We start from the raw sequence: 23,424 nt of genomic DNA on the forward strand, positions 1-23,424 counted from the left end.
CAGAAACTTACTTTAAGTAATTGATTTGGAATTTACCCTTTAAAAACTGCTCAATGTATTGAACAACCAAATAACAAGTGACTAGCCCCCAACAACTTCAGTCCAGAGAAAACAGGTCATACAACAGAGGAAAGGCACAATATGTGATGCAATGCAACACATTTTGTGACATTACTGCATTATTTTGCCTTTTTTTACATAAATTAGCACTGTATGGGCAAAGGTTTCAGCTCATTAGTAACAATATAATAATCAAATACAGCGATTGGCAATGGAAAGTTGACCTGTCAACTTCTGATTCGTTTCGGTCTAGAAACAATTGTTGTTTTTGGTAAAACCTACAAATTATGCAGCAGAAGATGGATTACATGGCAAATCCAGCAAATCCATATTAATGCGGAAAGGGCTGAAGCCGCAGAATAGATTATTTGCAGTGGCCCCGATTATAGCAGATCCAATTGAGCCAATTGGACCTCTTTTCATTCTGTGTGGTTTCAAGAAGAATGCTAATAAACCTTAGTGGTGTTGAGGCCCTGAGGAAACTGCATTTCACCCTCAATGAACACCTTTGCATCGGAACGCATAATTTATGTAGCATACAATTATCTCATCACATTGCAATCTAGAACACCCAATAATGCTTTAATCTAAACTTTGTGATATGACATATGTCCCTAAAGCAGTAGGTGTAAGAATATATTCTTACTGTGGGGTGAAGCGCTGACATTTCATGAATATCGATGCACAATCCAAACCACGGTCCACTATTGCTGCTATCTGGGAGGCACACAGTGCAGGTTTAAATGTGCTCTGGTGTAGCAAAATTGGGGTCGGGCACCTTGCAGGAATGTCTTTCTTTGTTTTCTCCAACGAGATAAACGTCTCTTGAGAAATGTAGCCAACAAATCCCTTAAATTTAATACATAGAAGCTCGAAGGTGAAATACATGACTAAGGGAATAACGAAGAGCAAAGAGACTCCCCCTGCCCCCTCTCTCCTAACGGGTAGGTACTCAGACAGGTCTATTTTTCAAGTGTACATGCTCTTTAAGATTCTAATATCCCTTCAACTTACGCCTAATAGCAATGCCAGTGTATTCAAAGATCGTTCCACCTCAGCAAGTTAGGCAAGGGGATCATAGTGATCTAAGGCAACCATAAATTAAACTCTTGGCCATTAAATAATTCACCGGAGGCTGCCATTGGTTGGGAATTCCTTTTTCTACTTAAAACAGTCTATAGGAAGACGTCGATTTCGGAACTCGCTAGATGCGGTTTACCCAACCAAGATAATGGCAGTTAAGGTTCCATAGGGGGGGCGTATGTTTCTTATACAGGAGACGGGATAGAGATAATGGACACGGATGGAGATTATGTTCAGACGAGATGGTAAGGTGTCAAAGCAATCTATGCTTCACTATCTCCCACCTTTAGCAGCTTGCTTTCATTGACATTCATTTGAACAATGTTAGAGACTAACGAAACACAGCGATCCACTTCCAGAAGACAGATATGGAAGACTGCTGCCTAGGTCTGATTTTTTTCTACCTTCAATGAACAATTGCAAAAATGTGATTAATGAGGTGCGGGTACCACATCATTCACTGTTGCCCCCATCCTAACTTCAGGAGAAAATATTTACTCTATCATATAAAATGCTTATTTCGGATACAAAGATCCATAAAACACAGTACAGCAAATAACCAAATAAAAAAAAAAAAAAAAAAAAAAAAAAAAGAGACAATAAAAACCAGCAATCTTGTATAAACGTCAATCCCACAATAGGAGAGAAAAAATTTAAATAAAGTGAGGAGACGTCAGAGGAGATGGAGCAGCATCTACGAGATAAAAATGTAAAACAAGAAAGTGCACTTTTAATACATCACTGCTTCAACACTGACACTGCGCATCCGTGTGATCCAGGCAGCAATTTTGTCATCTCAACAACATTTACCTCTCTCATGTCCGAACGTAAAGTGCGTAGTGCATGAACATAATGACGAAAGCCCAAAAGATTAAATAGTCGCCTCAGCCATAGTTTTCATGGTCTTTCATAGGCTGGACAGAAAAAGGCGAATTAGTGCAGAGTTTCTTTCGCAGAATTACATGAGGGACACACATTAGAACTTCAATACTGCACGCCCCATTTTATACAGTAACTATTTAACAGCAGAACCCCCGTACCTCCATTTTAAAAAAAGTTGCAGAGAAATGGGAACTGGGAGAATGTAAAAAAATGATTCATAGGCGGGGAAGAGCTTGATGTCTAAAAAATAATCAGTGAGACTAATTGCTTTGACACATTTCAGATCCCTCAACCACAGATACTCCTTTAGTCGTTCTTTGAACAAGGAGCGAGGGACTTGTATTGCCATGACATGGGTATCCCAAAGCAAAGGCAAGACTATCTAATACAGTGTGGCTTTAATATAGGTGAACCAAGCAATCCTCTCGAAACCCGGAGATTTAAGAAGAGCCCTGATCACAACTCTGTCGGGTTCTAATTCATCTGTGAACCAAACTCTGTGCCAGTACAAAATAGAATGACACAAATTGATTATTAGGGACAATATGCAAATCCAGGAGTTGGGGGGAGTTGAAGGGCACTCTCTGGGAGGTTAAGAATGCTCTCACAAACCTATTTTCAGTTTTGCTAAGTTCATCACTCTTGGCATCCCCCCACAGGCCTACGCCATACATGGCTGTGCTTTTTGCTTTGATATTGTAAATCTCCACCACTGGTTCTAAAGACTACGCATGGGCCCTTTTGCACAGTTTGGCTACAGCGCCAGCTTCTTCTTGCAGTTTTAGTGAGCATCTCTTGATGTGTGTGGACTAACTCATTTTTGTATTCAAACAGACCCCAAAATACACAAACTCCTGCACTTTTTCTAGAGCTACACCCTACACCACGATTTTTGCTCTAACAGATTTACAAGGATTAAAAACCATGAATTTTGTTTTATTAATATTTAGTTCAAGACCACGATCGCTGCAGAAAATTAAAAAGCGATCAAGTAGTGCCTGCAGACCACACAGGGTTTTAGAAATTAAAAGTGTGTCAACTGCGAAGTAGCATCACAATTTTATGAGGGCCAAGTTTGGGTGCATCGTATCCAGGGAAATCAAGTGCATGCACTAAATCATTAATATAAAGAATAAACTGTGTTGGGGCCAACACAACCCTGCTGTACACCAATTTCAATCTAGAAAGGGTCTGTGAGCTCACCACAGTTGCCATACCTAACTCTGTCAATACTGAATGAATGCAACCTAATAAGGACAAACAAAATATTGCAGGGAGAACCTGTCTTTTCCAGAACGTCCCACAACTTAGCCCTAGAAATGGAATCTATAGCGGTCTTCAGGTTAACATAGACCACATACAAATGGCCCTTGTCTAGGGAGACTTTTCCAACATAGGGCACACAAAGGGAAGATTTGAACCACCGTACTGACCCTATTCCTGAATCCCGCCTGGCCTGGAGCTCTGAGAAAATAGAGTTGTCCTTGGCCCAATGAAGTAGCTGATCCAGTATGAGATGACAGAAGAGTTTGAGACGTGTTGATTAGGCTGATGGGCCCATAGGTCCCCAGGTCTTCTTTCGACCCTTTTTTGTGTGAATCGGGACAATCTCTGCAATCAACCAAGAGCTAAGGGTCGGGCCACCTGCAATAATAGAATGGAACAGAAGCTGAAAATATGTGGCCCAGATTAGAGGTTCTGATCTCAACAGGTCCCCAGAAAGGGAGTTGGGCCAGAAGCTTTATGTGCTGGAAGTGTCATAAGTGCCGTCATTACATCTTTTTACTGGAAAGATAGAGGGGGACCTTCATCGATGGGAAGACATAAGACATTGCTCGATTGTATATTCTCTGGGTTGGGCTTGCCTCCATCCATTTTTTGGAAATGATCCACTCAGGTCTGTGGCCGTAAATTATAAATCGACAATGGTGGTAGCATTCCACCTGCCGTGAGCCACGATTTGCCAGGATTATTTACATCCCCTGCCTTAACAGCTACCAACTATTCCCATATCTCTTGTTCCAAATGAATTTTGGCCTGATGAAGTGCCTCTTTATACTCCTTCCTCGTGCCAACAATGTCTTGCCTGTTTCCTGTTTTTAAACTTTGTATAAGGACACCTCTGGAGTTCCTTCAACTGGAATTGAAAAAGGTACAATAGGTATGAACCATATGGGTCTTGCGGGCATCTTTACTAAGTGAAGCTTTAAGGAACCTGAAAGGTCTTTCATGGAATGTAATAAAACTATAATCAAAAGGTGGCGACCTCACGGTGTACAGTGCATCCAAGGTATCAGCCACCCGATCATATATCTGGGACACCAATTTTGGGTCCTTACAAACAGCCTCCCATTTTAGGGAGTGCTTATTATTCGAAATGGACAGGGCAGCCCCAATATTCGGGGAAGCACAGTGGTGAGCAGTAGATTTTAGCTCACTTAAAGACAGATGTAGAGCATTGTTGTCGCTGTCGTGGCGCTCAACTACCATGTCTGTGAGGAATGGCCATATCGGTAGGGACAGGAATAAATAATCAATGTAGCTCTTTTGTGATGCAAGCTTAAAAGTATGGGCACCACTGTGGTCAGACGAGACCTACCATTACAAGCCCTGAGGCCAAAGTGAAGAGTTAGGCTCATCAATTGATCAGCAATGGGAGAACATCTTGCAAGAGGGCCACAGATCTAGCTGAGGGACGCCCCAAGCTGCATCTTATTTTTCGGTTAGTTTAAGAGGCTAGGTGCCATAGGGTTTGAAAGTGACCTTGAAGTTTCCGTCAAAAATTAACCTATCATTGTATGGAAGGGTATCTAAGTATTTTTGTAGAATACACAAGTATTCGATATTATTTTTACCCCACTGGGCCTGTTGTACAAATTAAAAACATACCCGTAACATCTTGTAAATTAATATCAAGCCTCGTAATACGGAGGGTTAGCGAATTTTTAAACCACACGATCAAGCCTCCTGCAGGTCGATCCCTACCACCTAAAGATGCTGGGCAAAAATAGGTGGTGAACCCTCACCTATATACTGGCTCCACACACCATGTCTCTTGAAAGATACAGATATCAAACGTATCAATAAAAGTTCCCCAATTGGGGTCTTCCAGCTTAGATTTAAGTGCCGCCATGTTCCATGAGAGGATGTTCCAGATTCTTTGCTATATCCGGGAATTGGGAGACAGCGGAGAATGGTCCTGGTGGAATTGTAAGATTGTGGTCACAGATGTTGGCCTCCTGGGGGAAGATACATGTGATAAGGCTGCAACCACAACAACTATATTTCCCTGATAAATGTCCACAAGTGAAGGAGTTCCAGACAAAACAGGCTTCTGGGCAATAGTGGGGCAAGGCACTGAGCAGTGACAAACGGTGACCTTAGAGCGGGCTGAGCAAGACACATTTATTCTACAAAGTGTGCAATGTTGTCTATAAACAAGATATTATATAGAACAGCTTAACATACTTCGACTAATATGTATGCCTACCCAGAATAATTGCCTGGTCTTCTACAGGATTATCATCACCTTAGGAGGCATCTCCCAGCAATACATTATTGTAGAAAACAACTCTGGTTTAGAAAAATTGTCATTTTTTCTGTCTACACTCATCACCCAAAAGCAACAACCAGGTAATCAGTACATTATAGTCCACTTTTCACACAAGCATCCAACACACCCCTATTACCCATATTTGGGCCTTCACGGGACATTAAAGGCCTTTATTTGCAACAATAACACAACACTATTGTTCGAATTGAACCTCCTACCTCATCAACATACATAGAAATAGGCACACATGCCATATAGTTGGCAACAAATTTCCAAATCAACATTACATTCACACACCACATCGACATATATACTCTAAGAAAGGCGGATAAAATAAACTTAACAGGCACTCTTGGGCACATTAATGCATCACAGGACACCGATCTGGATTATGATATGTTTATATAGCAAGCACCATGCCATGGGCAATCTATTAATTATCAACTCCCCTCCACCTTTCAAGAGGGAAACCGAAAGGTCCTTTGGCCTTTCACTCATTTACTTTCATAAAAACGAAAGCCACCCCATTTCGAAACCAAACTCTGTTCAAACTTTACCAACCACACACAACCAAACTGCAACAAACAACTTAACCTATCAAGTGACTGTTCTGCGAGTCTCATGAAACGCACTCAGATGGTGCCATGGCAAAGGTTGAAAGCGTTAAAAAAAAAAAGTAAATAACATGAATGTAATGCATAATTTCTATCACACATTTGCTTATCAAGAAATGTAGTGCTTCACATACCTCCAGACAAGTATCCCACACTGCTAAGACACAACCGTTGGGAGACCATTCAATCCCAGCCAGATCCTGGGTTTCGGAGTCAAAGTGCTTGGAAAGGAGAGAACAGGAGAGAAGATGTAGTGTGACTTTTAGAAGTTTTATTGGCCGACACTTAAGCTATAATACCGTAAATGTTTCACAAACCTCAGTAGACCAAAAACATGATGCACAACTGCCTTTCAAGTCGAAGCACAGACTTATCAAGCTAAGGGCCAATAATTTCCAGCTTGTGCACATTTACATTTTCTTTGAACGTCTATTCATGCAATCATTTGAGAGTAGGGCTATGGTATTTGGGCCACGTGCGTCGGAGTATTGTAAGAACCTTTCAGTAAATGTGTGGTATAACGTGGAAAGTATCAAATTTGGAGCCTTCAGGCCAAGTCTCCATTCAGCTTAAAGTAAAAACATTGATAAAAAAAAAACTAAAGAACGTCTTTTTTTCTTCCTTTGTATACAGTTAAATGATACTGCATAGCTTCGAAATGCTTTAAAGTGACATTAGTGGTAGAAAAATAGATTCCCCTGTTAGAAACATTATAGACCCCAGCGTTTGAGGGTAGTGAACTATAAACCAACAACTCAGCATATAAATCAAACTAACCTTGCAGAGGACACACTTTTTTTCAAAGCAAAACTTAAAATCTGTTTTGTTTTCCATTATGTTAAAACTCATCATAGAAAAACCAAAAAAAGCATGTAGAACTTAATCTGAAATATAATTGAATGAATTTCTTACGACTGTCTGCTAAAAGCAAAACATGGTATATTGTGGGAAAGCCGTTGTGGATGAATGCACGATGTTCTTTCTCTCTGAGTCTCAACCGTTTCCAAATTATATTTGCGGTGTGTCTTAACAGAAAAAGATTCCTTTCAAACCCATACTTTACAAATCTTGACGTGCCCGATATCCAACATCATGTGAAGTTCTCAGAAAACTCTATTTGATAGTTTTTGGAATATTTTCACTCTGCTATTGTATAAACGTTGGTAGCAAAATCCACTTTTTCACGTTTTCCCTCAGCTTTTTGCTTTTTAGGAACCATGATTAATTACATTTTTTGTTTTTAATCTCTGGGCAGTAACAGTCTGCCATCCAGCCTCTCACTGCATGTGTTCTACCTCTAAAACAAAAAGTGACTAAGTCCCAATGTAAGATTCAAGAGCGGTAAAAGGAGGCAAAGAGTGTCCAGTGACTAAGGCATTGGCAGTTGTAGTTTTCAAGTTCATCCATATTGCTCTTTTAAGGCCAAATTTCAAGGCTTCAGCAGAACGCATTTCAGCGCCAGTCTCAAACCTGTTTTTGACTACCACAACAAAGACCAAGTTAGAAGGTAGAACTGTCGTGTAAACTAGGTGTAGGAAAGTACCCTTTTTGTATGGCCACCTCCTGCCCCCACTTTTTGCCCCAATGCTGATGAGTAGGACTCTGAAAGTGCACTGGAGCCTGCTGCCCATGCCCCAGCGCAAGTACTCTCTCCCAAAAAGTGATACAAGGACATTGGTAACCCCAACTGACAAGGACTTCAACCCCTTTATAAGTCCCTGGTAAATAGTACCAGTGGTACACTGGGTATGGGAGTTAAAGGGGTGACCAGTGCCTAAAACCCTGTTGTGCCACTCTAAATGACCCAACTAAGCAAATGTCAGCAGTCCTGCCATTGCAGACAAGGAGAAGTGCAAACTGCTGCTCGAACTGGACTTTGCCCTCATCATGTGTGGCAAGGCCAATGCACTACTTTTTATATAGTTCAGTCGCAGGGCCGGCTTTTGGGCGGTGCGACCGGTGCCACCGCACCGGATGCTGGATTCCTGGCGGCGCCATGTTTGAAAGTATATTAAGCTTTTGAAGCACCTGCTGCAGCGTTTCTTTCCACCAGCAATTACCAGGCCTCACATAAGTGTCAAGAAAACTCGTGTGATTAATTATCTTCCTGGAGAGAGATCAGCATTTTGTATAGTTGAGGTTTTGACTTAGGTGAAGTTAGTGCAGAGGGTTAATATGCCTGCTGCAAAGAACGTTTACCAAGTAGTTACAGAGTGCATATGATGTAAACAGATCAAGAGGTTACTGCTTTCAAAAGAGACATCCTTTTGTTACTTGCAATTTATAACTTAAAGTCCTAATATAGAATAGTGAGCTATTAACTTTCATCCCAGAACTGCATACACACTGCAAAGTATACCTTATTAGAACATTGATAAGTGCTGCAAAAAGGGTTAATTTGGCTAGAAATCGATTCTTATTATTACAGAAAACTCCCAACTATGTGGTTTCTTTTTCGACTCTGCGTTTGTGCTTCTCCACACCAAGCACTCTTAAACTATACAGCCTACCAGTATGGATGACATGCGACTCCTACACTTTCAGTCCTTTGGCTTATGTAACATTTCTTATTCACTGATTTACACACGTATGATTGATTGTCTCTGTGTAATGTGTGTGTGATGCAAAGTGCTCTGACACCCTACACTGGTATGAGTGGCACTATATAACCAATTCAAAGCATCTGAGAGAGTATGGTTATGGTGACTTGGTCACTGTTAAAGGGTGCTAGTGAGAGAATCCGTGGTGGAGGTGGTCACTGGGAGGCCGCCAACAAATATTGTCGCACAGGGCGCCACCAGCACTAAAGCCGGCCCTGTTCAGTCGCCCCTAAGAGATGCCTCCAAAGCCCAGGAGGCAGGATGCATTATATTAAAGATGAAGACTTAAGTGCAAGCTTATATGTCTCTATCATAGCCTTTTCTATTAAAGGCTACTATAAGTGATCAGAGGTTCATAGGATAACATGGGTTGGCACCCCCCCAGGTTGCCAGTTCCATTATGGTACCGGCGAAATGTGTCATGTTTGGTATCAAACAACTTCCCTCATCACCCTGGGGACGATTCTCATGCCAAAGTCAATGTAGCATGCACCCAGGTGGCTACGTTAGAGGTTGTCCTCCAGGTTGCCCCAGTTTTTCCTGTGCTCTGGCTGCAGCCCGCTGCTGCTGCCACTAAGACAGGGATCTGACCATCTGCCAAGAGGTGTGAACCCTCCCAGAGTCAAAAGCTATAGCCTGGACGGGAAGAAGGTCACACCTCCCACCCTGACAGGCTGGCTAGTGAAGTGGTACTCCATTGTGGTGAGCAATAAAGCTTACACCGCTTGTGATATGCAACCAGACTGCGTCCCAAAGGAGGAACCCTCCCCCTGCCCCAGGCACATTTGCTTTTGGGCAGGCAGGCAAATTATGCAATCAGAAGGTATACACCCCCAGAAGGCTAGCCTCACCTCTTGGGTGTGCTACTGGGTCCGTCCAGCTAAGAAAGTTTTCTGCCACTTTTAAAAGTGTCAGAATAGAGGGTTCTGGGTAGAAAAGGTGACACAAACCCCCATATGTTGTCACTTCAGGGGTGGATTAGCCGCTGGGGCAAGTAGCCCACTGGCCATTTGCACCCACACCCCTAAAGCCCCTAAATCTAGGATTTAGGGGTTACCCCCTGACACCAAAACCTTCGTTTTGATTTGAGTTGCAGAAAACAGAGACAGAAGAGACCCAAGTCTGCAACAACAGGAGTTGCGAAAATGAAAGGTGTGATACTCTACACCTGAGCCAACCCTCCTGGAACTGCAAGACAATGACCGGACCAAACACTGGTTCTCCGGGACAGAGGGACCCCTTTAAGAACCACAGAAACATCCACACTCGCTTGGATTAGTGGACTTAGTCCCCTACAGTCCAAAGGTAAAAATGCACCAGAACCTAAGACTCGCTGGCCATCAAGCCATCCGAGGCATCGCCCAAATATAGATGGTCTAGTGCATTGTGGGAAATTAAGTCCTAGCCTCCAGCAAGTTTCAGGCAGCTACCGTTTTCCTCCAGACTTCGAAATAGCATCTTGCTGCGCCTTGTTGGTGGCTAGTCCAGCAACCACCACCTTTATTCGATGCTGCAACTTCAGGGAACGCCACAATACTTTCATCCAACCCCAGCAGTGGCACATGGTCAACTTTGCACCATGCAAGCAGTAAAACCAGCTTGCCCGCAGCTCCCACTTCAGCACCAAGGACAGCCAGGATAAATCAGCACCAGGACTTCTCAAAATCCTTTGTCCCTGACCACACTGGCTCTTTGTAATAACTTTCGTTTTGATCCTTGCTCGTTTTCCTACACTGATATGCGCTTTCTAAAGTGGTGTCAAGTGGTAGCTCGCCCAGACATCTTATTCGCTATAAGCAACAATCTTCAAGAAGTCCTTTCACAAATTGAGGGAGGCCATATCTGCACGGTAGATCAAATTACTCTTATTCACAAGGCTTTCTTTGTGTGTATTTCAGCTCCCTTTACTATATCCAGCACACCTAAAAGAAATTGTTCCACAAAAAATTGTCTATGGTTCAATAAGGAATGTCATGAGCTTAAACACTCTTTGGCTAAGGCCATTAAAGCTAAGGATGTTGCATGCATCCCTTTGATTAGGAAAGCCTACAAGGGGACCATAGCTAATGGTAAAGAGTTGGGAAGAGCAAAGGAGGAGTGAACTTAAAGATGCCCATTTTTGACAGAGGCTCTTCTAACTTTTGGTCACTGATCTCTAAGGGTGGCACCTCCACTGTTTTGGAACCCACTAACAATGTTGCTCCCTCAGATTTGACTGACTACTTTCAGATGTTATACTGTGATGATGCTATAAGCACTATCCAGGACGTTTTTCTGGCTTCACCTCCCTTGAATCATCCCAAACCTTTATTTGATATGTCAGACATAATCCAATCTCTAAAAGCAGATACGCAGAGCAGGGCCGGATGGCATCTCAGTAAATATATTGGTAACTGATATGGAGGCTTGGCCTCAATATAATCTAATTATTGCCAGTGCTGTTGTTGAGGGTCTCTCATCCCCGATTCTTGGAGGGGTGCTATAGTATTACCCATCCATAAAAAAAGAAGACAGATCTTATCAGTTGACTGATAAGCTTTCAGTTTCTAAAGGCGTCCAGAAGGGTTGTGTACTGGCGCCAAAGCGGTGTTCATTATACATCAACAAAACTGGATTTTTTTGTTCCAGGTTTATACGAATGCCCCCCTGCTCACGAAGGTCAAAACTCCGATCCTTTTATTTGCTGACAACATATTATTGATCTCTCAAACTCCAAGCGGGCTACAGACACTTGTGACTCGTTTTGACAAGTTTTGCCTTGCTCGTGATTTGGAGATCAACACATCTAAAACCAAATTAATGTTGTTTGATCCTCACAAAGCGCACAGAAGGAGTATAGTTTTAGGAGGGTGGGGGGTATCTCTTGATAAGGTGGACTTGCTTACCTACCTGGATCTGACATTTTCTGCAGGTATGTCCTGAAACCGCATGTCAACAAAGTGGTTATAAAACACACAGATACAATTCTTAAAGAGCATTGCGCTTCTTTTATTAAACCTATTGTACCTGCGCTCTGCATATATGAGGCCAAGGTACTGGGTTCGGCTCACTAAGGGGCGGAACTGCAGGGCTTCTCCAATGTTGAGGAATTAGTAAGAGCTGGAAATACATTTCTGAGAAATATCGTCTACGTTCCGTCCAGTGCTCCCTTGTATACACTTTTCGTGGACATGGAAGTAAGAGTATGCTCTCGATTGATTCTGCCATAAGGTAGTGCCCGGTTCATCCCATCATCGGGTGCAACGGGAGTCGCGAGGGTGATCCCGGGAGGCTGGGGGCTCCTGTCCATGCCCTCATCTAGATCTTTTGGGCAATGATGTTTGTATGGAGTGCCTCTTTAGAAATGCACCTGGTTCCAAAATGGCAGCTGCAGTAGATTGGTGCCTGGGGTTTAAGCAACATCATAAAGGAATCCCCCCGTTTTGCATCACCGGCGTAAATGCCACATAATAGAACGGAAATTGTATCTACTGTCCAGACCTACAGGGATGACCCTGATTTGCTCCCTGACTATGCGAGAATGACTCTGGAGGCATCACTCACCCCCTCTGAAGACATGCGGACACTGGCCCTGTCCTCCTGCCGCTTCACTGCATTGATTGCAACCCCTATGCTTTTGAGTCATTGAGAATTTTGAGGACCGACTGAACTGAACACCAAGGTCAAAACCCCCCTGTCTGACCTCAAGATGGCCGCCTCAGTTGGTCTCTCCACGATGCTCCACCACTACTGGACAATAGAACTGGCCATTGACCTGATCTTATCCACATCCCTCACCTGACCTTGATCCCCTCTCCCCCCCCCCTAGGACATTTACTCTTCGAATTTTCCCTCGACCGTGGAGACCCTGCCATTTGACCGATGCCCGGTGGAGCTACCCGTTAGCTGAAGAGGAGATGGGCTGTGGATCCCCCCTCGACCATCACCTACCCAGCTGGACTTTGGGCAGACGTTCCTTCGTCTCGGTCGTATCTCCCTCCTACCCCTTCACCCTACCCACTTCCCCCTCTACGCTCCCTTCTTCTTGCCTTCTATCCCTTTAATGTTTTTCTGTTGAGACCTAGCTATTTGACCAATGCCGGTGGAGCTGCCCGATAGCTGAAGAGGAAATAGGCAGCGGATTCCCCCTCGGCCGTCACCTACCCAGCCGGACTTTGGGCAGACTTTCCCTTCGTCTCTCCGTCGTATCTATACCCTACTCCTTTTTCCCCTTACCCCCTTTCCCTTCTCACTCCACTTTCCTTTTCTTCGATGCTCCTTAAATGTTTTTATTGGTAACTTGTAACTGATGTAAGTTTGCAACTATGTGGAACCTTATGTAAAGCGCTCTGACACCTTCGGATCTAGCCGCTTTGTTCAGCTATTAAGGAGATCGGCCTTGGTTCATCCCCTGACCGGACCGTCACCTACCCAGCCGGACTTTGGGCACAGTTTTTCTCCCTGTCTCCCCCCCCCCCCTCCAATTGCATTTCTGTAACTCTGCTTTTTCCTTGTCTCCTATCTATCTATCTGTTCCCATTTAGCACTCTTTCTTTCTTTGTCTTACTTCCTTTGCTCCTATCCCCTCTCACCTGAATCTTTCCCCTTGCCCGCTACACCGCCTAGCCCCCTGTCCTTTTGTGCCCTTTGACTAAGCACTCCTTCTCCCCTTGTTGGGGAAAGATCCAATATTTATACTCTGGAGTCTCAGCGAACCCGCTGAGAGAGTCCACTGCGCCTAGGGAGCCACTCACAGTTGAGGTATGGTATGGCACCCCTTGCCAAAGCACTCCCTCTCCCCTTTTTGGGGAAGGATCCAGTATGTAGGCCTTGGAGTCTCAGAGACCCCTCTGAGAGAGTCCACTGCGTATAGGGAGCATCTCGCAACAGAGATGGGGAAATGATACCACTTCCCTGGGGATCACAGCTTACTGGACTTTGGACGCAGCTCTGACTCGTCTACCGGTTTGTGTCCCCGTCACCCTCCCCCTCCTCTTTCCATGCTGTGTCTCTCACCCTCCCCTCCTCTTTCCCTCCTCCATTCTCTGTCTTCTTCCCCTGCTCTTACCCCCCCTCCCCTGAATCTCTCCCCTTGCCTGCTTTTTCCCTTACGTATATATGTCCTTTTTGTTTGTCACAACCTTTCTTGTCACTATGTTGCCAGGCTCTAATAACTGTGTAACCTTTGTAACGATGTAACCTGAAATTATGGTCTGATACTCATGTAAAGGTCTCTGATACCTCCGGGTCTAGCCAGCGCTATATAAAATCTTTAAAGTAAATAAATAAAATAAGAGGCTGGCGAGCAAAGTTAGACTGCGAGCTCTTTTGTACTGGAGGCATCTCTGGACTAATCCAGAACTTGCCCACTACGTTGCAGCTCTCCAGGTTGTAATAAAAGCTAACCACTTGTCCATGGTTCTGTGGCTCTCGAATATTAAGCAGACACTGAACTCCCTTGGTTTGCCTGAATTATGGGAGTGACCAGCTGTCACCTACTTTCTGCCCAAGCACGCACTGAAACAGTGGTATTGGGTTCATACACTGGCCAATAAAAGGCTGCTCGTACCAAACTGTCAAGTGAAATCCTTGAGGTTAAGTTCTCCTGTTGTTATCAGCTGTTTTGGGACGAAGTGACTGTGCCCGTGGACAGGAAATTATATTTCTATTTCAGAGTGGGAGTTCAACCGTTGAGAGCGTTCACTTCCAAATGGCTGAACAGGGTTGAAGCTTAATGTCCTGCTTGAAACTGTTCTAAGGAAAGTGTTCCTCATGTATTTTTGTTTTTGTGTGTATGGCCTGCTTATTCCTGCCCTTGCTGTACTTGGTTGGAAGCTAGGCGTGCGTAGGCACTATTGATTGCCCTTTGCACCCTCAGAACGGACTGCCGTCCATTGCATGCCATTTCAGTTGCTAAATTTTGGGGCGCCATGTGGATCCTCAGGAGAAAGGTTTCCCCTTCTAGAGAAATTGGTTCTTTTTGCTATATAACTGTTTCCTTATACTATGTACCATGTTGTGCATTTTTGGCTTTTTCCTCTGTCCTGTATACTGTATGTATTTGCATGTACTTGTACTGTTTTAATTATGACTATTAGCAGATAAATTAAGATGCCTGAGTGCATCGCTTACTGGAGATACAAATTTGTTTTAGGTATGTTTTTTTTAATTTTATTTTTATTTTTTTATGAAAAATCACTCAGGCTTACACTATTACTCGCCTACAACCCGGAGGCCGGCAGTTTCATTACTGATGGGCACTACCCAACGCAGCTTATCCCACATCCCGGGGGCTGGGCATCACTGTCCTCTTATGCAGTAAGTTGACATCTCTATCAAGAAGTGTAGCCCAGCTCGCCATTCCTCATAGTCTGTTCCCTGGTAGGGGGTACCAAGTGTTCTTCTTAAATCAACACATAAAACTTACCATCAACCCCCCCCCCCACCCGCTCCCGTCAAGAAATCCTGGCAGCTGCTCCCAAGGCACCCACACACATGCCATTCCTGGCATGCCACGCTCTTTAACAGGCCTATGATATCTAACCAGAACGTTTACAATTAAACAGTACCAGATGACCTTTTATGACCTTCTCAAACTGTACCCTGAGACGCATGCCCCCCTCTATACAGCAATATTCGGAGCTCCATCAGACGTCATAGAACTCATCTCAGTTCGGACCAGCAACCGCCGCCTCCAGGGCCGGTTCTTCTGCTTCCCCAACCCTAGGCTTCTCCCCCGTGCCACCCCTCCTGAGGTATTCAGCATACAGTCCCCAAAAGTTCTTAGGTCTTCTTCTCGGAGGCAGCCGTTCGCTAAACGTCTCCGACTGCATACAGCAATAGAGCACGTCTCGTTTCCACTGCGCCAACGGGGGCAAGGGGCCCCGCATCCAACATATAGCCACCCTGCTCTTGGCGATCAGCATGCCCATGTCTACTAGTCTACGCGCTGCCTTTGGGAGCCCCCTCGAGTGTTCCAGCAGTGCCACCGCTGGATCCAGATTTAATTCCAAGTCCGCTATCTCTCCAAACTGTTGAAATATAACCTCCCAACATTTGCCTACGCCGGGGCAGTACCACGCCAAATGCATGAAGTCTGCATCTGGGTGTGCACACCTTTCACATGCCGACCCCTCGCGCAGGCCATATCTGTGCAGCCTTTCCGGCGTATAATATACTCTGTTTATGAATTTGAAGTGTACAAGTCTATGCTTGCCATGCAATGAAATACGACGTATACCTGCACAGCAATATGACCACATGGCATCGTCTATCACCGTGTCCAGGTCCCCCTGCCAGGCCAATCGGGCTTTAGTATATTTCTGGGATCTCTGCGACATCGCCAAGCAATATAACTTGGACATCATCCTACGAGGGTTTTTGTGCTTGATTAGATACGATAATTCCAGAACCTCAGGAGGTTCGGCCATATCCTCGCCTAGGTGTTGTCGCCATGCGCCTCTGACCCTATGAAATTGAAATCGCTCTAGCGGAGTGGAGGTCTCCGATGTCGACACCACGTCTTCCCACGTTTTAGCGATACCATCCTGAAACAAGTCACCCAACAAGTGTATGCCTAATCCCCGCAGGGACCGCACAACGCCACTGTCCCTGCAAGGGGACAACCACACCGCCCATTCAAGAGGCATGGCCGGAGAGTAAAGCAGCGCCCCCGCAGTCTGCCTAAACAGCCAGTGCCATGCATGCCAAGTAGCATTTAATGAATCTAAGAAACCAGTTCTACGATCGGCTGTCTCAAATATGACCGCGGGTAACGGGAGAGGAGCTGCAAACAGCCTCTCGAGTTTTAGGTATGGAATCGCGTCCTCGCCATGTACCCAGGCATGCGCCTGTGCAATCCTGTAATATAATTCCATATTGGGTGCCCCTAGGCCCCCCATGTGGTACGGCAGCGTCAGGACGCTACAACTCACACGGGCTTGCTTCCCCGCCCACGCCAGCCGTACCAGAGACTGAGTTAGCCTAGCAAAAAAGGTACGCGGCAGAACTATTGGGATATTGGAGGACAAAAATAAAAATCGGGGCAACACTACCATTTTGGCGATGGATATCCGACCCATAAGCGAAAGGGGGAGTTCCGATCCACGTTTCCACGTCTTCCTCCAATTTATTAATGGCCCTCCCATAGTTCTCAGTGAAAACTACATCAGAATCCCTGTGCAGTTGGATCCCAAGGTATCTGACAGCATCGTCCGACCACTGCAGTGGGTACTCCATTTCAAACGGAGCAGTGGACGACGTCAGCGGGAATGCAATGGACTTGTTCCAGTTGACCTTTAACCCAGACAGTGCCCCAAACTGCACGACCTCCCGCAGCACTGGCGCCAAGTTACTCCCCGGCTCCCCGACGTAGAGCAAAGTAACATCTGCATATGTAGAGACCACTATACGATACGATGGAAAGCCAATGCCTCTCAAGCTGTGATACTCACTCAGGGCCCGAGCCAGCGGCTCAGCCACCAAGGCGTATAGTATGGGGGAAAGGGGGCAGCCCTGACGCGTCCCCCTGGAAATCGATATAGCGTCCGTAACCAGATCACCCAGTCTAATCCTAGCAGTAGGGCCCTTATACAGCACCCCAATCATTTGCAAAAAAAACGGGCCCAATCCCATTTTGGTCAGGATCTGTCGCATAAAGGGCCACTCCACCGAGTCAAAAGCTTACTCCATATCAAGGAAGACTGCAAGAGCCCTCGAGTCTTGTCGAACATGCTGCAGTACACCAAACACCGTCCTAAGGTTGTACGTGAGGTTCTTGCCCGGCACAAACCCCGCCTGCTCCGGAGCGACCAGCTCCGGAGTGAGCAGCGCAAGTCGCATGGCCAACACTTTCGCGAATAGTTTAGTGTCAACGTTCAGAAAGTATAGTGGTCGATACGAACTGCACTCCTCCAAATCTTTGCCTGGCTTGGGGATGGCTACCAGAATAGCCTCCCTCATGGTGGGAGGCATATGGCCGGTGACGCACAGATCGTCAAACAGCGTAGATAGATGCGGAAGCAGTAAATCAATAAAGGAGCAGTAGAAAGCTACCGTGAGGCCGTCCGCCCCAGGAGCACTATTTGCCTTCATACCCGCCAGCGCCTCAAGAATTTCGTCTCTTTCTATAGGTAGGGCCAAAAATACCCTGTGCTCATTTGAGAGGAAGGGTAGCTGGATATGATCTAAATAGTCTTGTATGCGGTCGTCCATATTGGCCTGTTGAGATGCATACAGGTTAGCGTAATATGATTGAAAGCGCGCGGCAATGTCCGCCTCGTCAGTCAACATCGCTCCTTCATCCGATCGTACTTTAGTGACCGCCACCCTGCATCTACTCGCTTTTAGTATATTGGCTAGTACGGAGCTGGGCCTCTCACCTTCACCATACACTCTGGCAGTAGCATTCTTCTCGAGATGCAGCACTTCCGCATCAGCCGCGTCGTGGTATTCTGCCAGCAGCGCCTTCAGCTCTTCTGCAATGACTTCCGACGCATCAGACCGCTGCGCAAACTACTTCCAGCAGCCTGCTTTCCAGTGATGCTAACCTCTGCCGGATAGATCGCAGCACCCCAGAATGCTTAGCGATCGCCAACCCTCTAATATAAACTTTAAATGTTTCCCACACCATTTGGAAACTATCCACCGACCCTAAATTGGTGTCAAAGAACTTTGTGATCTCCTCTGCCATTTCTTCTTTAAACAAGGGGTCAAGGAGGGAGTATGGGGGAAACCGCCACGCAAAAGAAGGGATAGTCCTACCGGGCGCAGCCAAAGTGAGCACTATGGGAGAGTGATCCTAGACGGTGCGCGGCAACACCTGGCACGCACGGACCTGCGACATGAGCGACGAAGACGCCAGCCAGTAATCTATACGAGTATGCAGGTTATGATAAGCGGAGTAGTGCGTAAAACCCCCCTCCCCAGGATAGAGGACTCTCCACACGTCTGAAAGGGCCATACAAAGCATTTCCCTCCTGATTGTCTTAGCCGCAGCTGTCTGCAGTCTGGTCGGGCCACCCGACCGATCAAGATCGGGATTCATAACCATGTTAAAGTCCCCCCCCCCCCCATAGTATGTGGGCTGAACCAGAGTCCTTGACTCTTTTTGCAAGTTCCGAGTAAAACTTAGGGCAATCGTAGTTAGGTCCGTACACATTGACCAATAATAAATCCAGTCCCTTCCCCTGATACCATGACAACACAAACCGGCCCCCACCGTCCACATAGAGCAGTTGCGCCTTGCCACCCAGCTTAGGGTTAAACCAGGTTAACAACCCCCTGGCATGGGTTGTGAAGCCGGCCGCGTGCGAATTACCCACCAGCCCTCTCACGCGCAGCATCTGGCTGCAGCAAGGGAGGTGCGTCTCCTGTAGGAAAGCAATGTCTACATTATGTCGAGTGAGGTAGTGCATCACCTTGCGCAGCTTCCGGTGATCATTTAGACCCCCTAACGTTCCAGGTCATCACTCTCATGGAGATGTGCATCCCGTTCCTGGTAGAGTTACTAGCCATGTCTGTCCCAACTGCGGCCGTTAATGTCTACAACTGTGTGTCGTATGTGACGATTACTTGGGTGAGACCCTTGCAACGCTAACTGACAGTTCGACCCCCTCAACAAAAAAACAAAAAAAAAAAAAAAAAAAAAAAAAAAAAAAAAAAATCGAAGAACTGCAACCCTGCCCGACCCCACCTCCCACAGCAGACCCCCCCAACTTGGCCGTGCCGCGCCCCATCAAAAGTCTACTCTCCCCACCCACCACCTGTCCCTGAACAACGTAACCCCAGTAAAAGGTGGACTGCACTCGCAGGCGGAGGTCGCTCAGTACGTAATATGTAGCAGCTTATCGCTGTAACCGCCTGCCTGGCCTCCCATTGCAGCAAACCCATCACTACCCCACCGCCCCTTCCAGATCTCCTCGCCACTCTCCTCCCGACATCGCCTGCAGCTCGCTGCTACACGCACTTCTGTCACTCCCTACTAACGCATAGCCTGCTAGTAAAAATAATCGCCTGAAGCATGAGCTCACCGAAGCGCCCTTAGCTACAGTACTAGCTGGAATTAAAAAGGCCATTATGCATACCGTACAACAGAATTGCATCAATCTTTCCTCTCGAGACCACCAAGCGTGCCCAGCACCCCTAGTGTCTTCCCACCAGACCCACTAAATAGTTCTGCCGCAGAGCTGCATAGTTAGTAACAGTGCTCGCCAGACCATCGACTTCAGTCCTGCAGCTCCAGCGTGCTCTCCGTCTCCTCACACCGCTGTCGCTTCTCCGGACTGCTCCGCCTTTCCCTATGCCAGTCCTTCAGCGCTCTGTGTAGTGCTTTTGGGTCCGTGAAGATGTGTGATTTCCCCTGCCGGTTAACACGTAGCTTGGCTGGATACAACATCGCATAGTCCAGATCCAGTTTGCGCAGCTGTTTTTTAGCAGGGACAAACTGCCGTCTCGCCTCCTTGGCCGTGAAGTCAGGATAGAGCAAGATGGTCGACCCCTCGTACACTAGCGACTTTTTTCTCGCGCCAATCGCAGGGCCGCATCTCTGTCGCGGTAGTTCAATAGTTTCGCTATAATTGGCCGCCGCGGCGCGCCCGGAGGGGGCCTGGGCCCAAGCGATGTATGTGCTCTTTCCACCACAAACACTCCGGTAAACGCCTCCCGGCCAAGCAGCTCAACCAACAGTGTCTCCACAAAGCACTCCATGCACCCCGTAGAGGTCGACTCCGGAAGGCCGGTGACGCGCAGGTTACAGCGGCAGGTACGTGCCTCCAAGTCTTCGGTCTTATCCTGCAGAACTTGCATGAGCCGCCCAAGTTGCTTTTGGTCCGAATTAAGCGAGGACTGTGCCTCTTCAACCTCCCCCAGGCGCTGTTCCGACTGATCAAGTCTCTCCGCATGTTATCTATTCGTTCCCCCATACGGTCCATTCTATAGGATAGTGCGTCAATCTTTGCGCCCAGGGAGGTGATGCCATTCTGCAACCCGCTTTCCATGGAAAGCAGTAATCCACGCAAATCCTGTTCCTCCGCAGGCGGGGCAGTGGCTCCGCCAGCATCGTCCGCCAGCGGCGTCTGGGTTTTGGCACGTTTTTGCTCAAACGTCAGTTTCGGTTGGGACTTATCGGTCTTGCCCATGATAGCGGTCGTCTTCGCACTGCGCCTCGTACAGCCGGACAGCCCGGGTCAAGTGGCACCGCCCAACGAGGACAGGAACGGCCCGTGCACCCCGCAACTCAATTCCACACTATCCCAGGCCACGACTAGCAGCCTCAAACATATGCGTCGCGTCCTCTGTGGCTCCTCCACTTCTACCCCAAGTGTCAGACTTCAGGGCAAGTCCCGTTTCAGTTCAGCAGGCCTGCTCCAGCTGGTACGCTCACGCCACCTCCGGCTCCCTCCGGCCGTGGGGGCCAATGCCATTCACTACACGTTATACATCCGATCGCACGTCGTGCGCTTCCCTGCAGTGGCTCACACACTGCCGCCAGCCAGTCTCATCCGCTCCGGTCTTTCAGAGCCGCCGCCATCCAGCTAATCTCTGCAGCGCAGTAACTCCGCCGTGTGCGACATCCCGCCGCTACGTGTCTCACCAATCCCCCACTGCCGCAGCCATCAGGGCGTCGTCCCGCAAGTTGTCCAGGCCACCGCCGCTTCCGCCCAAAACGGACGTGTTGCACTTGGCCCAGGAGCGCCCCACGCCGCCTCAGGCGTGCACCTCTCAGTATGGCACCTGCTCTGCCACAGCATCGGCACCAGCGTTCGCGCCGCTTCCGTTGGCTCCTCCAGTCACCGATCGGGGCACTCCCGAAGAGATCCGCTACTTCCACATTTTTTCTGGCTGCCACAACAGCAAGAGAAGGACTCCCCCCCCTCTCTCACCGGTACTCGTTCTTCAAGTCGCCGTATCCCAGGCCTGGGGCGCGATGGGCCGGCCCCTCGTCGATTGACGCAGGGGCGCCTGCAGCGAACGCGATGGCCGGGGATCAGAGGCCCTGCACGTCGCGACTTTCCTTCTGCCGGTTCTCCGCCGCTACGCCACCTCCCGGGTCCGGAACCTCAGCCCACGGTAGCACGCCCGATCCGACGCCCGGACCTCCTGGGTAGCTTCTTTACAGGCAGCAAAGGGCAGGATAATTGACTGATTGTAGCGCTGCAAGCTGGAGCCCAGGGCTCAGGCAGCCATACTTGATGCGAGCCAAGCTCCGCCCCCCCGTTTTAGGTATGTTTTTATCTATTTCATATGTACTGCTTTTTAACTGTACTTGCACTTTTATGGTCCTAGTGCCGAAAATAAAGTTATTTGAAACGAACTGACATGTCTAACGATATATGCTTCACCAGAGCAGATATTGCTAATTTTCAGGCTCAACTTGAGAAGCCGTAAAAACGAGTAGATAGTTTAGAATGCACATTGGTCAAAGTCCATGACTGGGGCAAGAGGTTTGGCACCTATGTTAAAGGTCAAATTTTTGTTAGACAGGCCCGAAGAGACAATTTACATTTTTATGGTATCCTGGAAGGCATTGAAAGAGATGACATGGAAAAAAGAGGACATGGAAAAAGATGACAAGGAGGGCTTCCTGATCACATTCTTAACCAAACTCCTGGGTTTGGTTGTTCTCACTGTCCTTGACGTTCAACAAGCTCACCACTTTAAACACCACCAAGCAGACCACTCCAACAGACCTCACTTAATAATTGCATGCTTTATCCAGCATCAAAAAGTCTTTTATTCAGGGCCAAGAAACATGGCCTGTATTCCATTAAGGAACAAAGCAGACATCTGTTTCAATATCAATATAAAGAGGATGACAGTTTTGGCACTACGACCACATCTGTGTAAAGAGCGCCTTACATTTGCCTGTTTGAACCTGCCATTGGATATGTTACAGTAGACAAACTGATAAAAATTGAAGACCCTGATAAACTTGAACAGTTCTTGGACTCAACTGAAACAACAGCCATAGAAACACAGAATCCCAACACCTCTCCAGTTCTGGATGATAAACAGCGCTTGCCACTTACTACTCACCAACACCCCAAAAATCCCAGGACGTCTATTAGGCTCTCTGATAAGGAAGGAATCCTTAAGTAGTAGAGTCACAGAATCATGACGGAACATATCCAGATGACTGCTGAAACCCTCCGCTACAGAAATTCCAATATAGGAAGGAACTAGCGGAACAGGTTGGATGTGACTGAGAACTATTGGTACTACTTACCCTTACTGGAGAAAGGTGTTTGTTATCTTCCCCGTGTTAACACAATGCCCCTCCAGTTTCTGATGCTTCTCAAGGGTTTTGTTTTCCTCTTACACACGCTACTTTGCTGGTTTCAGTCATTTCTTGTTCTCTCCGAAACCGCTACGGATCAGACTCTCCCTGTGGGACCCTTGTCTCGCCCTGCGTTCAGGTGTACAAATCCCATTGTGAATTGTCGTTTTCACTGTCATCGTCCCTACTGACACACAGACCCACTGTCCACATTCAGAGCAGCACACTGCTGTAATATACTCCAGAAGCTGAATGACAAATCTGGTGATGTTTCAAAACTAATTCAAGAATGATTGGCTAGCTCTAAAGTTTATGCTGAGTTGTGGGGCCTATGGACCTCAGGTACGTCCAGAGCAGAAGTAAAGCCCACTGATTAGT

General features: G+C 46.9%; 1 protein-coding gene across 3 annotated transcripts in view; it reads right to left on the reverse strand.

Moving 5' to 3' along the window:
• Positions 1 to 23,424, reverse strand: part of WRAP73 (WD repeat containing, antisense to TP73) — a 486,503-nt gene that overhangs the window by 200,078 nt on the left and 263,001 nt on the right. For 2 of the 3 annotated variants that reach the window (XM_085608852.1, XM_085608850.1), the window contains one exon: positions 6,327 to 6,413. The exons of the other annotated variant lie outside the window; for it this stretch is intronic. In XM_085608852.1, the coding sequence (XP_085464978.1) occupies positions 6,327 to 6,413 (87 nt within the window). The remainder of the gene's footprint in view (positions 1 to 6,326; positions 6,414 to 23,424) is intronic. 3 annotated transcript variants of the gene reach the window in all.

The sequence above is a fragment of the Triturus cristatus genome, chromosome 1_2 (genome assembly GCF_964204655.1).
Source record: "Triturus cristatus chromosome 1_2, aTriCri1.1, whole genome shotgun sequence".
Classification (NCBI taxonomy): domain Eukaryota; kingdom Metazoa; phylum Chordata; class Amphibia; order Caudata; family Salamandridae; genus Triturus; species Triturus cristatus.